This window comes from Kryptolebias marmoratus, linkage group LG5 (assembly GCF_001649575.2).
Source record: "Kryptolebias marmoratus isolate JLee-2015 linkage group LG5, ASM164957v2, whole genome shotgun sequence".
Classification (NCBI taxonomy): Eukaryota; Metazoa; Chordata; class Actinopteri; order Cyprinodontiformes; family Rivulidae; genus Kryptolebias; species Kryptolebias marmoratus.
Window position 1 is genome coordinate 5,022,686 of NC_051434.1, and position 17,392 is coordinate 5,040,077.

The window sequence follows — 17,392 nt, forward strand, 5'->3', positions numbered from 1 at the left end:
TCTTGCAGCTTTCGTCTGTTTGACGAACAGAAGGATGTGTTGATCCTGCTGTTTCTGGAGGACATCCCTTCTCGTCATCTGTCTCCATACTACCGCATGAGGAAGCTGGTGAAGAAACGCACCTACCTGAGCTGGCCTCAGGCTGCACAACACCCAGGAGTCTTCTGGCAGAATGTCCAGAGAGCTCTGCAGACAGGAGACGCTCTCACTGAGGAGACAGACCTGCTGACTGGACCAGCAGGACCCTGAGAAATGGAGCAGAGCTTAAGGTCACCAAAAAGAGAATCATAAAGAATTGTAAATATTTACATGGCTAAAACTAATCACTGTCATTGTTCTTTAATTTGCAACAACCTTCAGTGCTTTAAGACAATTTAATAAAGTCAACAGGGACATCGAGTTTTATGCTTTAATGTAAAGATACACTAGATTAGCCTAAACTGACTTTACTGCACATGGGTCTGCCTGTTTTACCTACAGAACCAGGGACAAAGGTCAAATAAAAGTACCCCAGAATGAATCTTCAGACAGTAGGATTATGAGAATCATAAATCCATCTAGGCCTATAAATGCTGGTTACTTTTTTCCACTGAGTTTTCTTTTATTCTATTTGAAACTTACAGAACAATGCCTTACTTATTTTTGTCTGCATATGTCATTAGAATTAATAATCATTGTGTTTTGACTGTACATACACACGTATCTGTGCTTTGTTTTTGGTGTCTTTTTTATTTTGTGCGTATGTATATCACTTTGGCCAACAGCAGTTGTTCTTAAAGGTAATATATAAATAATTTTAAACTGGCTCAAAAACATGATGTCTTTGAACTCACATAAAGTGTCCTCAGAAAAAAAAAGATAAATCATTGTAAATCATCTCAAAATTGTTTATTAATTATTATCTTGAGAGACTGAGAATTTTTTTTTAAACTGACAAATGTATTTTTGCATTTCTTGTTTCTAAATAAATTGCTGTAACAAAAAGTGGCTACTTACTTTCTGAAATCAAATTTAAGTAGGCTAATATCACAACCTCAGTAATTCCACTTATTTTTAAAAAATATGTTTGCATATAATATCTGAAATAGAAATAAGTAATAATTATTTTAATTAGTTTATAATTCACAACTGATAAGAACCTTACTGTTATGTTACAGAAACAATTTGGATATGTCTCTTGTCAATCACAAAAGTTTTTGGATGACAAGATAACAAAACAGTTTTTGTTGCTATTGTTGCAAAATTGTGCAGGTGATCTTACAATAACAGCGACACAAAGAGTCTCTTTGTCATTTTTTATCTTGATGTTTACCATTTCAACACAAAAGTTTTGGGAACTATAACTTCCTCATCTCTCTGAACTGTGGTTGTTCTGGCCAGAAACCACTTTTCAGTGGCCCAAATGTAGAATTCAGCTGCAAAAAAAAACTTTTTAAACATACATAGAGAGCAGAGTGTGGGAAGGTTGATTAACAAATCTCACCTATAACTTGAGATATCAAAAGAAGTTTGACAGGAAGTTAAAATGGTCACATACCAATGATGACCATTTTCAGATAAGGAGGAAGAAAAACACAATGAAAAGAGAACCACAGAGGGAATGTTGTAGTGCACTTTAAATTATCATATGTTTTTGTTTTTACTACACTTTTCAGTCAGTACTTCTGTTCTGATTTTCAAATCTTTATTCAGATGATATTTGCAATTTGATGTACAGTGTTAATAAAACTATACTTGATACTACAATCTGCTTTTTAATATGATGCACTATTAATGAGCTGCATACCGACGTAGTGGTTAGCACTGTTTTACCTCCCAGCAACAAGGTTTCCAGTTTGAATCTCAGCTGTGATGGCTTTTCTGTGAGGCGTTTGCATGCTCTCCTCATGCATGTGTGTGTTTTTCTCTGGGAAGTCTTCGCCCATAATTCAACAATACACATATTAGGTTCAGTCATGATTCTAAACTGATCTTAAGAGTGGGGCTTGTATGGTTGCTTGTACCAATTGTCTCTGCACGGCCCTGTGATAAACTAGCAACCAGGCCAGAGAGCCACAGTTCCATCTATCTATCCATCCATCCGTAGCCTCTCTTGGAGTTGGTGTTTATCTCCAGCATGCATTGGGATAGTGGTGGTGTGCATCTCGAGCAGACCACCAGCCCAACACAGGAGCTCATAGAGAAGGATGAAAAAACCATTCATGCTCACACTCATATTTAGTGACAATTTAGGGCAGCCAAGTAACTTAAGAGGCATGTTTTTTGAAAGTGAGAGGAAATCATGGTACTCAAAGGAATCTTATGCACTCGTGCCCGGGGAGAACATGCAGACTCCACGCAGAATAGTCAAATATTTTTGCAAACAGATTATTTTTTATTATTATTATGTTTTGTTTTATTTGCTGTGAAGCACTTTGTGTTACAATCCACTGTATGAAAGGTGCTTTATAGAAAAAATTGATTTGATTTAGAATGACACCCCTTCCTTTTTTTGGCATGTAAAAAGGTGAAGCAGCTCTCAGTCATTTTCAGGTAAACATTAGGGAAGTGAAATAAATTCAGTACTTAATCCAGGTATAGGGACCATGAAGACCTGAACATCAGCTGTGAGTATCAGAAACGTTTCTTCCTCCATAACTGAATTTAACTTTTTATCTATTTGCCTAAATTTGTATTTATTTGTTTATATTTGTGTTCTGCAGATGATCACCCTTGAACACCATTAACAAGCATGGCTGCAATAGGAATTTTGCTTTCATCCTTCAGTTTTAGACTTCTCATTCTCTTACTTTATATTAACTCCTTGCCGGCTTACTCACTGAAAAACTGCACTATACTTTATCAGGAGAATCCCTCTGCTGATTTTTCTTTGGACTGTGCACACCAGTACCTTGTGACTATCCCTCATGATCTCCCGAAAAATACTGTTTCACTGCAACTTCAGAAAAATCTGGTTGAAAAAATAAGCAAAGATGACTTTTATGGCATGTCAAAGTTGAAATTTCTGGATCTGAGACAAAACAAAATTGCTTATGTGGACAATGGATCTTTTGTTGACTTGGATCTACTGAAAACACTTATCATGAGGTGTAACAGCTTGAATGACCTGCCAAGCAACATGTTTCAGGGCCTGTCCAACCTCACTGTGCTTGACCTCAAAAACAACTTTATTGGGTTCATTCACAGATCGACCTTTCGATTCCTGATCAGCTTACAGGAGCTGGATTTAGGTTCCAATAAGCTCAAACAGATCAGGGACATTCAGCCCATCCTACAGTTACCACAACTTCAGAGGATTAATCTTGAATGTAATCAGTTTTCTTCCTTTGAAACCAACGACCTGCTGCTAAATTTCTCCTCAAACCTTAAAGCGCTGGTTATTTCTAGTTCTAAGATGAAACACTTCAGCATCACAACACCAGTCTTTCCTTACCTTCAAATGATAGCTCTTTTTTCAGGTGGACAACATCCTAACCTTAAATGGGAAATACCTGACAAAGCTTTACTGAGAAACATAACACATCTTTATCTTAAACAGTCAGCATTGTCCTTTAAAGAAATCCAAAACATCCTGCAGAGTCTTGACTCACTGAGACATCTGAGACTAAATTTCTTGAACAGGTGGATTAGGAGAGGACTGTTATCTACAGTCTGCAAAATACCAACATTAAAAGTGCTGGATTTGTTTCAGACCCACCTTGACACAATGACTCATCAACTTGCACCTTGTTCTCAGCTTATAAAGCTTGACCTGAGGGAAACTTACATAAATGAGCTGCCAAAAGGCTCACTACAATCAATGAAGAAATTAAAATCCCTGAATGTGAGTCACAACCAGCTCACCAAGGTTCCATACGACATTAGAAGCCTCACCTCTCTTCAGATTTTGAATATGGGATACAATAGTATCTCTAAGTTGAGCTGTGAGGATTTTGTGAACGCAACACATCTTACAGAGCTTTACTTAAACACTAACCGTATTACCAAACTGTGTGAGAGTGTTTTTGACCATCTCGCTGATCTAAAACTTTTAGATGTGAGTAACAATCTGCTGCAGACATTTGGAGACACCTTCCAAGTTGCCCTTCAGAAACTTGAGGTCTTGGATCTAAGCCACAACTTCATACGAACACTGGAAGATGGGGATTTTCAAGGTTTACAGTCACTGAAACAACTGAATGTTGCATCTGATCATTTTAAAAAGGTAAAAGGTAAAACATTTCAAGGACTAAATGATCTGCAAGATCTTATAGTATCACTTCCTAACTATGAACCAAACTTTAAGGAATTACAGAACTTGGCCAACCTTACCATCTACACATATGGTGGTACTTTAAATGTGCTTCGAAATGCTGAAGGCTTCGTTTACTTAAAATCTATGAAAAGTCTGACAGTCATTTGCAACAGTGATCACTCTGGCATTCCCCTTAATGTTCCAAAGAAAATGCTTCAGGCAATGAAACATTTGGAACATTTTAAAGCTGTGAATATCTATATTAATGCTCCTGAAGTGGACACTTTCCAGGTCAACCCCCAGCTTAAGAGTCTGACATTAACACGGACTGATTTGTCAGATTTGAAGCCTGAACTGTTTCTACCGATCCCAAGCTTACAGAAACTTGACCTTTCTAAGTCTGAGCTCAAATCTTTGGGTTTTCTGGCACAAGCCAACCTTACTGCACTCAGATATCTGAAACTAACAAGCAATGAGATCACTGTGATTAATGATGATGTCCTCAGTTCTCTCCCCTCTCTGATATACTTAGACTTGAGCATTAACCCATTCACTTGTGATTGCTTAAACGCAGAATTTATTCAATGGATAAAGAACAACAAGCAAACACAGGTGGTAAACGCTCATCGTTATAAATGTTCCTTTCCTGTAGACAGACGAGGAACCTTGTTACTAGACTTTAATATCCAGTCCTGTTGGAACGATGGCAGCTTCTTTTACTTCATCTCCAGCACTTGTCTGGTTGTTCTGACTCTCCTCACATCCTTCATCTACCACTTCCTGAGGTGGCAGCTAGCCTACACATTCCACCTCTTCCTGGCCTTTGTCTACGACAGCAGGAGGAGGAAGAAGGGAGATCCTCATCAGTTTGATGCCTTTGTGTCCTACAACGTCCACGACGAGGACTGGGTCTACAGAGAGATGCTTCCAGTGCTGGAGGGAGAGCAGGGCTGGAGACTCTGTCTGCACCACAGAGACTTCCAACCAGGTCAACGCTCTCTGTTATCATTTTTCTTCTGTCTTCTTTAACTCATAATACAAAGTGCTGCTGCATTGGCAAAACAATGAGAAATATTTCAGTGAGCATTTTTTAGGCACCTGTAGCTTTTTGGTTTTCATTTTTAGTTCATCTTTCAAGTTTTACTGTCTAATTTTTATTTTAATTCGTTTAATATCACACCTGTTGTGTCTACAGGTAAACCCATCATGGAAAACATCACTGATGCCATTTATGGCAGCAGGAAGACCATCTGTGTGATCAGCCGCCACTACCTGCAGAGTGAATGGTGCTCAAGAGAGATCCAGATGGCCAGGTGGGGACGCCGTTTGAATGATAGCTTTTCCTCTGAGAGAGAAAAGCATAAGGTTCAATAGATTTATTATCTACTGAACTTTATCATTATTTATAGACATGAGCTTCCCATAGTAGCATATTAAGTAGTGTAGGCAGAATGAGGCAGCAGAAATTTTGACTAGATTTTTTTGGAAAAATAATAAATTGTATACTTAAATCACAATGATTAAATTAAATGCAATTTCAAAAAAGCTGAGTAGGTTACAGTGAGTATTACAATGAATATTAAAGCTTTGTTGCAAATACACTTTTGTATTTATCTTCTTGCAGCTTTCGTCTGTTTGACGAACAGAAGGATGTGTTGATCCTGCTGTTTCTGGAGGACATCCCTTCTCGTCATCTGTCTCCATACTACCGCATGAGGAAGCTGGTGAAGAAACGCACCTACCTGAGCTGGCCTCAGGCTGCACAACACCCAGGAGTCTTCTGGCAGAATGTCCAGAGAGCTCTGCAGACAGGAGACGCTCTCACTGAGGAGACAGACCTGCTGACTGGACCAGCAGGACCCTGAGAAATGGAACAGAGCCGTTAGGATGAGGAGAATCATCAGAAGAATTAAACTCATGGGTCTGGGGTTTGTAGTAAACCTCAGTGCTTTAAGACAGGATAAAGAAAGTCATTAAAGATGCCAAGGGTCACACTTAGACCTGTTTAACATCAGTTTATCATCTTAGCTCCAGTAATATAAGTATAAGTTCCATCTCTAGATATGCTATTATGGTGTCTGAAAATGTAACAATCTTACCATTTATTCAAACTTGTTGATGTTATTACACCAGCTGATTGTATTCATTCAGTCCTACCTTTTAAACACCAAAATTAGATTTAGACAATACTTTGCTTGTTTTGTTTTTTTTTGTTAAACAGCAGATGAACCAGAATGTCATACCCTGTTTAAATTTGGTGAAATTTTTCACCACTGAGTTAACTTTTGATTTAAATAATTATCTATTCACATTTCTGAGTTATGTTAGGTATTCATCTCTGCTTACTATATGTTTACTACATGTATTGTTTCTTAAAGTTTAATAATCGGTGTGTTTTGTTTTGAAATGCTTTTATTAATACTTTTTTGCTGTAAAATATGTTTTATTTCCAGTTAAAGTGCCTTCAGTAAAGATTAAAGTGCATGAACAATCAGCATTTAAGAATTAGTATTCTCAAGCGATTACTGTATACTTTACCTTTTCATTTTCAAATTTCATTAAATTTGTTGCTTGTTAGTTCTTTTTTATTGTGTGTGCTGATAACTTACTAATAATAAATTGAGTATCAAACTATTTACGTCTATTGTAGAGTTATTCATTGTGCTTTGACTATTTTATACATTTATAAGTGCTTTTATTAAAATTTGATCAGCACAGTTTTTAACAAAATATTTCTTTTCAAAGTTTATGTACTATCCTCTCTTGAACAGAGAAACCTGAATTATATTCTCTAATTGAGTGAAGCTGCTCAAAACACCAAAACAACTTTATTTGCACTGTAATCACCAAATTGTTCTACAGACAGTTCTTTAGAGCATCACTTTTGTGACAAATGGTTGAATGACTATCAGAACTTCACCTATTTTAACATCTGGTGTTTTTTTATTAAACTATAACAACCTCAACACTGTCCCCCAAAGTACAAAGACAAGACATCTGATCTATTACTTTACTAAAAGTTTTAAAAGAAATTACCTTACAAGGCAAATTAATGAAAATGGAAATTATTAATACATTCTGCAGTAAACGTTCTCCTGTGACTTGATTTAGACATTCCTTGTTGATGTTGTCAGGTTGGGAAGAGAAGGAGGCGAAGCCAGAGTGCAGACTCATGGCAGGAACTAGTTTTATTAAGAATGAAAGAACAAAACAAAAGCTGACGTGGCAGCAAAACTAAACACAACCAAAATCTAATTCAGCGACAGGTGAAGGACATGCCCAGGTTTTAAGAACTGGAGGCAATCAGCAAAAGTGGGCACAGGTGGAATGATTACTAAAACTTGAGGCAGGTGTAGATGGGCGTGGCAGGCAGACAAGAGACAGACTGAGGAGAAGTGAAATGATGACAGAGGCACAGAGACAAGACAAAACAAGACGACAAAAGAAACAATAACCGATTACAAAAACACAATGAGACACAAATGAGAAAACTTTGGACAGCATCATTATTTATTTAAAAATGCAGTCTGTGTAGATTTTTTGAACACTGTACTCAGTATGCATCGCTGAACTGCTACTGAACGGTCTAAATTAACCCACCGTTACTCCGCGCAGCAGGTTCTTAATATAACTGCAGCAGTTCGCACTTCATGCGTGTTCATAGTTGAACAGTTCACACTTAACTCAGAGATGTTTAGTTGCTGTAATGGAAAGGAGTGCATGTGTGAAAAAGGCTGAAAAAACATCAATAGATAAAAAAACTGAAAAAAGATACTCATTTACAGTCTAAACAAAACAAAAAAATGTCATCTTCAGATTTGCATCTCCATGTTTCTTTAAGAAGTTACAAACAGGAACGCACAAAAACAACCATTTTAAGGTATAGCAATGTTGGGTACAAGCACTGCATTTCCTAAGAACAAATAACACGTAAAGCTTTTTAAAAAATAGATGTGAAACTATAAAATGTTAGAAGTTCCTTAAATTGTCGAAGAAAAGGTTAACATCATTGTTATGGCATGTGCACCTACTGTTAATCTTTTCTCCTACAAAATCAGCGTGGAACTAAGTCTTGGTTTAGTGCTGTGAAGCAACAAATAAATGACTTTAAATGAAAAAAAAAACTATCAAGCAGCAGTGACTGAAGACATTAAGGGGAACTTTCATGCACAGTAACAAATCGTAGTCCCACTTTGTTGTCATTTTGTATTATGTCATTACCACTGATGTTTTGAACCATTAGGGACTAAATACACATGCATTTATACTATTACTATTTTGCACCCATGCACTTACTATTTTTACTTATCTCTACATCCATATGATCTGCATGCACTGCATGTATTTCTACAATCTTGCATACAATTTATGTGCACCAGCTTCATAAACTCTGGACAGGATCAAGCTGTGCTCTTGTGTGTAATGTCTTAATGGTGATTGGTGCATAAAATATGCACATGCCAAGCACAGACTAAAATAATTTAGAAGCTTTATGCAGCTTCATGCATTAATAGCCATGCTAATGCTAATAATGCTAACAATAATGTAACTGTAATGTTACTTCACAAATTACTGACAAGACGACTTACTTAAAAAGCAAAAAATACTTATCGTTGTTCTTGTTGCAATAGCCATATTTAACAAAACTAAAATGAATGTGCTATCAAACAATTCACTTTATCTATCTTCTCTGGTCATTGCACTGAATACTTTATAGAGTGTTATTCATAGTGGAACTGAAAATCATGTTTGTGTTCTGCTTTTATGTTGGTTTGCAGTTTTTCTAACACATTGAGGCAAGCAGAAATGGAAAGACTACATGAAGAGAAAATGGTCGTATATATTTTTGTTGTGAGGTGTGAGGCATCTGCCACTTGTCCCCAAGCAAAAGATCATTTTCAGTATGTGACATTTACAAATTCACTTTTCTCTCACTGAATTTATATCATGTTTTTTTTACTAATGTGATGACGATTTTATTAAACATATAGATCCTCAGAGGTTCCTGCTGCTATTTTCAAATTTTAACATGTCTGAGTGTCAAAAAGCCCTGATGACCACTGACAACACTGAGGCCTTGACTTTCCACAAGTTTCATATTTATATTTATATATTCCTCCAGCCATTCATAGAGATCCTACAGAGGAAGGTACTTTGCTACTGATCATAAAAACTTGTAAAAGTTAATTACATCAAACTGCTGAAAATGATTCACCTTCAGACCCTGTGCTGAACTTACCCCGCCTCCTGCTCAATGACTGCTGGAGACAGGGACCAGCTTCCACACAACTGTGCACAAAAAAGTGGGTAAAGAGGATGGATGGTTGGAAAATTTGTAGAAAACGTCACTGCTTGTAGACTGACAAAATGATGTCAACAGAGTGAAACTTTGACCTGTAAAATACCAATCCATCTTTAAAAAACTAATAAAAATGAACAAAAGAAATTACCGAAAATTATTTTTTCAAAAATCAATAAAAAACACAAATGTTAACACTGATGCCCGGGATGATTTAAACTTCTGACTGAAGCTGCATTAATACAACCAATAGCACATATTACCTAAGTGCTATACTGTATATAAAATTTATAGTTTTATCTTATTGTACCTTTTGTACCTTTTTTCTATGCTAATTGCTGCTGTTGATATGTTGCAGAGCTATCAAATTAATTTTGTTTTTTTATTACAATGATGTAATATAAAACTGATGTCAAACTTTTTTATGTTTGTTACTGATTTTATTAAATTCTGTCTCAAAGACTAAAACTAAAAGCTAAGCATTTTGGTAAATAATCAGTTGTTTCTGTATTCTTACAATTTCTTAACATTTCTGTTGATGCTTTTACTTTTGTCTCCGGAACCTCTGAGCTACAGAAAAGCTTGTAAATAAAATCAGCTGAAATATTTAAAGTTATATTTTAATTTGGAGCCTGAGGAACAGTCCACAGCAGTTCTGGGTCCGGTGCTCTGAAAAAGACTCTTTGAGTACAGAACCACAGTGGAGGCAAACAAATAATGGATCTTCTTTTTGATGGTGATTAAGGAAGTGAAGCTTCAGCTCTCTGGTTCTGTTTCTCTCAGGGAAATGTTGAAGTCGTGAAGCACTTCATTTCACTGTTTAACCCAAACAGACGCAACCTGAAGACCTGATTATCAACGGTGAGTACCAGAAAAAGTTATCAGTCTCTGACTGAATAAAACTTTGATATAACTTTATTTAAAAAAGATACAAATCAGGAAACCTTATTTATAGTTTAGGCTGTGTTTATTGTCATTCTCTTTAGGTAAATTATTATATAAGATATTAGTTTACTGATGAAAAGAAAACAGCTTATCACTAAACAGTTTATTAAGAACAATTCTGACAAACTGCTTTCTATTGATTTTTTAACATTTTACATCAAAGACAATGAACAATCACCCCATTCCAGCACCAGCTGTGACAAACAAATGAAACACAAACAGGAGAAAATTAAATATACAGAATATATATAAATATAAAAATATAGCTGCAGATCTCCAAATCAGCAGTGTTAGCCTCCTGGCTGTCAGAGCTGTGAATGCTTTTTGCAAAAGAGAGATCAAATGAAGTCAGCCACACAGAAAATCACTTATATAGATAACACTTTTTTCTATTCCATCATAAATGCTAAATAATACGTTACCTATTAATTTGTAAAATTGTTCTGTTGTTTAACATTTGTTTGTTTGTCATTTTGGGCTAATCTTGGACACATTTATTTATATCATTTCATAGTTCTGGTCTTCATTTAGCCCATTTTTTAATGGTTTTGGAGATTTTTTGATGCATGTTTTTCACCTTTTCATGGTAGTTTTGTTAGGTTGGGTGGAGAGCGCAGCAAACTCAATGCGCAGAGTTGTTGTGGTTCCAGGAAAAAGAAAAAAATATTTTAAAATAAAAGAACCGAAAGCAAAGGCTGACGAGGCAGCAAAATCAAACCATAACAAAAATGCACGGTGATACAAAAATGACCAGGCAGGAACCAGGCAGGATGTGTAATCAACAATGGACCAGTGAGTAAATGGAGGAAATGACCAGGTTTTAAAAACAGAGGGTAATTAGGGGAAGTGGGCACTGGTGAGTGATTACAACTGAGGAGAAGTGAAAGATGACAGGAATGCAAAGACAAGAAACAAAAACTGAACGAAGACAAGACTAAGTGTAAAGATAAGTAAATAACAAAATACAAGAAACAAGAAACCCAAACTTACACATAAAAAATAACAATAACCCCAAATCCTGACAAGTTTTACATCTTTTTGCTGGGTTTTTGTCTTTGTGGTAATTTTATGCCTCTGTGTAAATGTTTTATTCATTTTTCAACAAAACATTTGGGCTTTTAGACCAACAGCCACATGAAGTTGGACTCCAGCGACAGTCAATCAACCCTAACCCTAACCCTATTCTTATCGCTGTTCTAGATATGAACAGCGATAACAATAGCTGTTTATAAACATGAGCTTCATCAAACTAATATCTTTGTAAATTATTTAAAATATATATTCCATGTGTGTCTTTCACAGATGATCCTTGAACAACAATGACAACATCACAATAACTTAACAACCATGGCTGCTAGAGGAAGTTTGTCTTCTCACTTCATTTTCAAACTTTTCCTTTTCCTGCTTCATTTTACCCACTCTCTGACTTATTTTCTAAAGGGCTGTAACATAGATTATCAGGAAATTCTATCTGCTGATGTCTCTTTAAACTGCGCAGACAGGAAACTTACAACTGTCCCTGATGACATCCCTCAAAATGCCGGTTCAGTGCAGCTCAACGACAATCTGCTTAAGGAAATTAACAAAGAGGATTTTTCTAGATTGTTAAAGCTGAAAATTCTGAATCTAAAATCAAATCAAATTGTCTATGTAGAGGATGAATCCTTCTTCAGGTTAGTTTCATTAAAAACACTGATCATGAAAAATAACGGACTAACCAACCTGACAAGTGACATGTTTAAGGGCCTGTCCAACCTCACCGTGCTTGACCTCAATAACAACAATATTCAGTTCATTCCTAAATCCGCCTTCCACTTCCTGATCAGCTTACAAACTCTAGACTTAGGTTTCAATGCTCTCCAACAGGTCACTGACATTGAGCCTATTTTACAGCTATCAAAACTACAAATTCTTCAACTTGAACTCATTTCTTTCTCTACCTTTGATACAAAAGACCTGCATTTGAATCGCTCCTCAAGTCTTAAAGAGCTGCATATTTCTAGTGATAAACTCAAAAGGTTTAGCATCACAACTCCAATCTTTCCTTTCCTCAAAACACTGGAACTGTCTATACTTTGTCATGACTTTACATGGGACATACCGGACAAAACCCTACTAAGGAACATAACACAGGTTTATCTTTCTGGTTCAGCTCTTTCCTTTAAGGGGACCCAAAAAATCCTGCAGAGTTTGGACTCACTGACGCATCTCAAACTAAATCTACTGAAAGACTGGTTTGAAAAAGTTTTATCTACGGTCTGCAAAATACCAACACTGCGGAAGCTGGATTTGTCTGACAACATCATTCATAATTTGACTTTTAAACTCGCATCTTGTTCTCAGCTCACAGAGATAGACCTATCCAGCAGTGTGGTAACTGACTTGCCAAAAGGCTCAATACAGTCAATGAAGCAGCTGCAGTCCCTGAATGTGAGTTACAATAAGCTCATCAAGGTTCCATACGACATCAGAAGCCTCACCTCTCTTGAAATTTTGAATATGGATTACAATTCAGTCTTCGAGTTGAACTGTGAGGATTTTAAGGACACAGTACATCTTAGAACGCTATCTCTGAAAAGTAATCGCATAGTTAGCATGAGCAGGTGTGTCTTGGAACATCTGACTGATCTGAAATTTTTAGATCTAGGTCACAATCAAATTCAATATTATGAAGACATCTTTGAAATTGCCCTACATAAACTTGAGTTCTTGGACTTAAGCTACAACCCCATAGCATATTATGAAACAGAGGAGTTCCAAGCTTTATGGTCCTTGAAATATATGATTGTTGGAACATTTTTTACTGCACAAGCAAAACAAAAAACCTTTCAAGGATCAAACAATTTAGAAGATGTTTTTATCTCACATGAGCATGAGTATGAACCTAATTTCAGGGGTTTAAAACACGTGGAAACTCTTACGATATACTTGTACTGTAACGATGATTTCAAAGTTCCTCCTGGAACAAATTATGAAGACTCAATCCACTTCAAATCTTTGAAAACTTTAACAGTAATCTGTAGAGGTGATCGCCAAGGCTTTCCCTATATTATCCCACAAATAATGCTCGAGGGTATGGAACATTTGGAAATGTTTAAAGCTGTGAATGTCTATAATGAGGCCCCAGGAAGGGGGACATTTTATTTTTACCCCCATCTTAAAAGTCTGACAATATCAAAAACCGATTTGACAGATTTAGACCCTGAAATGTTTCTAGCTATTCCAAAGCTGCAGAGTCTGGATCTTTCAGAGTCTAATATCAAGTCTTTGGATTTTCTGCTGCAAGCCAACCTTAATGCACTCAGATATCTGAAACTGACTGACAATGAAATCAATGTGATTAATGAGACAGTGTTCCAGTTTCTCCCCTCTCTGACATATTTGGACCTGAGCAACAACCAGTTCAGCTGTGAATGTTCAAATGCAGGTTTTATCCAATGGATAAAAAACAACAAGCAAACACAGGTGGTAAACGCTCATCAGTATGAATGTTTCCTTCCTGTGGACAGACAAGGTACCCTTTTACTAGACTTTGATGTCCAGTCCTGTTGGAACGATGGCAGCTTCTTTTACTTCATCTCCAGCACTTGTCTGGTTGTTCTGACTCTCCTCACATCCTTCATCTACCACTTCCTGAGGTGGCAGCTAGCCTACACATTCCACCTCTTCCTGGCCTTTGTCTACGACAGCAGGAGGAGGAAGAAGGGAGATCCTCATCAGTTTGATGCCTTTGTGTCCTACAACGTCCACGACGAGGACTGGGTCTACAGAGAGATGCTTCCAGTGCTGGAGGGAGAGCAGGGCTGGAGACTCTGTCTGCACCACAGAGACTTCCAACCAGGTCAACGCTCTCTGTTATCATTTTTCTTCTGTCTTCTTTAACTCATAATACAAAGTGCTGCTGCATTGGCAAAACAATGAGAAATATTTCAGTGAGCATTTTTTAGGCACCTGTAGCTTTTTGGTTTTCATTTTTAGTTCATCTTTCAAGTTTTACTGTCTAATTTTTATTTTAATTCGTTTAATATCACACCTGTTGTGTCTACAGGTAAACCCATCATGGAAAACATCACTGATGCCATTTATGGCAGCAGGAAGACCATCTGTGTGATCAGCCGCCACTACCTGCAGAGTGAATGGTGCTCAAGAGAGATCCAGATGGCCAGGTGGGGACGCCGTTTGAATGATAGCTTTTCCTCTGAGAGAGAAAAGCATAAGGTTCAATAGATTTATTATCTACTGAACTTTATCATTATTTATAGACATGAGCTTCCCATAGTAGCATATTAAGTAGTGTAGGCAGAATGAGGCAGCAGAAATTTTGACTAGATTTTTTTGGAAAAATAATAAATTGTATACTTAAATCACAATGATTAAATTAAATGCAATTTCAAAAAAGCTGAGTAGGTTACAGTGAGTATTACAATGAATATTAAAGCTTTGTTGCAAATACACTTTTGTATTTATCTTCTTGCAGCTTTCGTCTGTTTGACGAACAGAAGGATGTGTTGATCCTGCTGTTTCTGGAGGACATCCCTTCTCGTCATCTGTCTCCATACTACCGCATGAGGAAGCTGGTGAAGAAACGCACCTACCTGAGCTGGCCTCAGGCTGCTCAACACCCAGGAGTCTTCTGGCAGAATGTCCAGAGAGCTCTGCAGACAGGAGACACTGAGGACACAGACCTGCTGACTGGACCAGCAGGACCCTGAGAAATGGAGCAGAGCCGTTAGGATGAGGAGAATCATCAGAAGAATTAAACTCATGGGTCTGGGGTTTGTAGTAAACCTGTTTATCTCTAAGACTGAGCCCCTGAGCTCATTTCAAGCAACGCTCTCATTTTTGTGGACGAAGCCCCAATCCAGTCAGGTTGTTGTTATTGTTTGTCACTGTGTGAGAATGTTTTGTTTTACATGCTTTTAGTGAAACTGTGTCTGTGTCTTTGAATACATTTTGCTTTTATATGTTTTATGTCTAGTATTTTTGTTGTACTTATCCTTAGTTTGTGGTTTTTGATTGTTTTGCATCCTTGTGGTTATGGATTTGGTGCAGTTGGTTAACCTCTATTCAGCAGGTGAACATGAATTTCTTCAAAGACGATGAGTTAATTAAAAGAGCTTCTTCAGTTATTGTTGTTGTGTTGATCATATTGAATAAACTATAAATCAGTTTGCCTGCAAAGAGTTTTCTCTGCTCATTACAGAAAACGATTTACCAAAACTTTTCTGCAGAAGTGAAATCAGCTTCACTTCCGTTCAGCTTTGCTCTGCTTTTAGTTCCTTGGACCCTCTGAGGGAGGAGGACGTGGAAGGAAACAGTAAACATGAAGGAAGTGAGAGGAGGTTGTAAGGTCAGAGCAGGCCGTCAGTCCTTACCAGTGAAAAGATCATTTTCAGTTTGTGGCAAAAAGAAAGCTGCACTTCTCTCATTAATTGTTGTTGTGGTTTTATATGGAAAGGTTGTAAATTCTCAAAGGCACCTGCTAACATTTTCTGCTTCATACAAGAGTAAATATCTTAAAATATATTTCCTCAAATACACCAATTTTTATACGATTTTTACATTTAAATGTCAACTTTTGGTAATAACCCAATTTAAGATGGCCTCCACAGCCCACTAACCTTTGAAAATGCAAAAAGAGGACTATAATTCAGTCACCTTTTCAATTATTGAGTTAAAATCTGGTGTGGTTGTAGCTGAGAGTCATTCCCTCTCTTCCTCTGAGCGAAACGTCTCATTACATAAGATTGACAGGATTTTTTGAACTTTATCAAAACTCATTCAAAGGATACTAGGCCTTTAATTAAATAGAAGAATAATTTCTGTTTAACATTTGATCAGCACACAGTAAAATAATTACATCCATAAGGGCAGATGAAAATATGCATTTAAATGCACTCAAGCTATAGCTAAGGTTTTGTTTTTACTTCCCCTCCTGCAGTGTGTGAGGATGTTGTCACACAGGCATATTTTCAGAGTAATTGTTGCCATTTTTATTGTCCTTTACCCTTTTTTAAAGACATTCACTTTCTTTAAGTAACTTGTAGAACTTGGCAGCTTGTTTTAAACAGATTACTCCATGAAGTCCCGTCTCCTGGGAGGGGGGAAGCTACCAGGTGTGGCTTATTTCACTTCTTTGTGAGCATCGATGGTAAGAAAGTGGTTCTGTTGGAAACTTTCTCCTTGGTTCAAGGTGTTTCCATTAGTTTAGTTCTGTTAGACAGTCTGAGGAGCCTCTGGGTCTCAGAGGATTACCTGCAGCTTTTATTCCAGACTGATTCCCCACAGTGAGCAATGTCTCTATAAGGTGATAATGGCTCCTTTTCTTCTCCAGGTCACACTGAGGGATGACAACAGATGGAGGACCTGAAACAGAGGAGGGGCAGGTTAAAGCTTTCCTCAACAGGAAACAGGCTCAGAGGAAGCATCCAGAGGTGGATACAGGGCAGGTAGAGGAACCAAAGGAAACTTCACAGCTATGATGTAACTTCACAAGTTCAGCATCAGGACCTCATGACCTATTTTCTGAATGTTCCAGTAGTTTCCATGACATGCAGAACCCAACATCAACAGCTTCTGTGTATGACAAAGATTTACAACAGCACAGAGTAACCAATCCCTCCTGAGTTAACAGACATCTGAACTACAGTCCTGTAGGGAAGTTAGTTCTATAGCTATTCTTATGACTTACCTGGATTTCATCACCTCAGAGGAAGACACAGCCTGCATTCAGCAATCAATCAATCAATCAATCAATCAAATTTTATTTGTATAGCACATTTCAGCAGCAAGGCATTTCAAGGTGCTTTACATAATTAAGAAACAAAATAAAAACAGCATGTGACAATGAATAAACAGTAAGAAAGAGACAAACATCAAAAACCCGCACTCTAACCCTAATTTAGCCATAAGCA

General features: G+C 37.1%; 3 protein-coding genes across 4 annotated transcripts in view; all 3 read left to right on the forward strand.

Annotated features, from left to right (window-relative positions):
• LOC108243930 (toll-like receptor 13) overlaps nt 1-951 on the forward strand; it is a 5,007-nt gene extending 4,056 nt beyond the window's left edge. For both annotated transcript variants that reach the window (XM_017429689.3, XM_037975904.1), the window contains one exon: nt 9-951. In XM_017429689.3, the coding sequence (XP_017285178.1) occupies nt 9-249 (241 nt within the window). In that variant the 3' untranslated portion in view covers nt 250-951. The remainder of the gene's footprint in view (nt 1-8) is intronic.
• Nucleotides 952-2,530: 1,579 nt separating this feature from the next.
• Nucleotides 2,531-6,868, forward strand: LOC108243879 (toll-like receptor 13). The gene is made up of 4 exons (XM_017429604.3): nt 2,531-2,606; nt 2,703-5,222; nt 5,430-5,547; nt 5,859-6,868. The coding sequence occupies exons 2-4, from the start codon at nt 2,732-2,734 to the stop codon at nt 6,097-6,099; spliced, it is 2,850 nt and encodes a 949-aa protein (XP_017285093.1). The 5' UTR covers nt 2,531-2,606; nt 2,703-2,731; the 3' UTR covers nt 6,100-6,868.
• A 3,451-nt stretch (nt 6,869-10,319) lies between these two features.
• On the forward strand, nt 10,320-15,647 carry LOC108243880 (toll-like receptor 13). The gene is made up of 4 exons (XM_017429605.3): nt 10,320-10,394; nt 11,781-14,319; nt 14,527-14,644; nt 14,956-15,647. The coding sequence occupies exons 2-4, from the start codon at nt 11,826-11,828 to the stop codon at nt 15,188-15,190; spliced, it is 2,847 nt and encodes a 948-aa protein (XP_017285094.1). The 5' UTR covers nt 10,320-10,394; nt 11,781-11,825; the 3' UTR covers nt 15,191-15,647.
• The last annotated feature ends 1,745 nt before the right edge of the window (nt 15,648-17,392 follow it).

Bases quoted from the DNA above. Each gene is read 5' to 3' on its own strand.
- LOC108243879 (XM_017429604.3), top strand. From the start codon at position 2,732: ATGGCTGCAATAGGAATTTTGCTTTCATCCTTCAGTTTTAGACTTCTC. The intron at 5,223-5,429 runs GTCAACGCTCTC...TTGTGTCTACAG, and splicing joins CCACAGAGACTTCCAACCAG to GTAAACCCATCATGGAAAAC. The intron at 5,548-5,858 runs GTGGGGACGCCG...ATCTTCTTGCAG, and splicing joins AGAGAGATCCAGATGGCCAG to CTTTCGTCTGTTTGACGAAC.
- LOC108243880 (XM_017429605.3), top strand. From the start codon at position 11,826: ATGGCTGCTAGAGGAAGTTTGTCTTCTCACTTCATTTTCAAACTTTTC. The intron at 14,320-14,526 runs GTCAACGCTCTC...TTGTGTCTACAG, and splicing joins CCACAGAGACTTCCAACCAG to GTAAACCCATCATGGAAAAC. The intron at 14,645-14,955 runs GTGGGGACGCCG...ATCTTCTTGCAG, and splicing joins AGAGAGATCCAGATGGCCAG to CTTTCGTCTGTTTGACGAAC.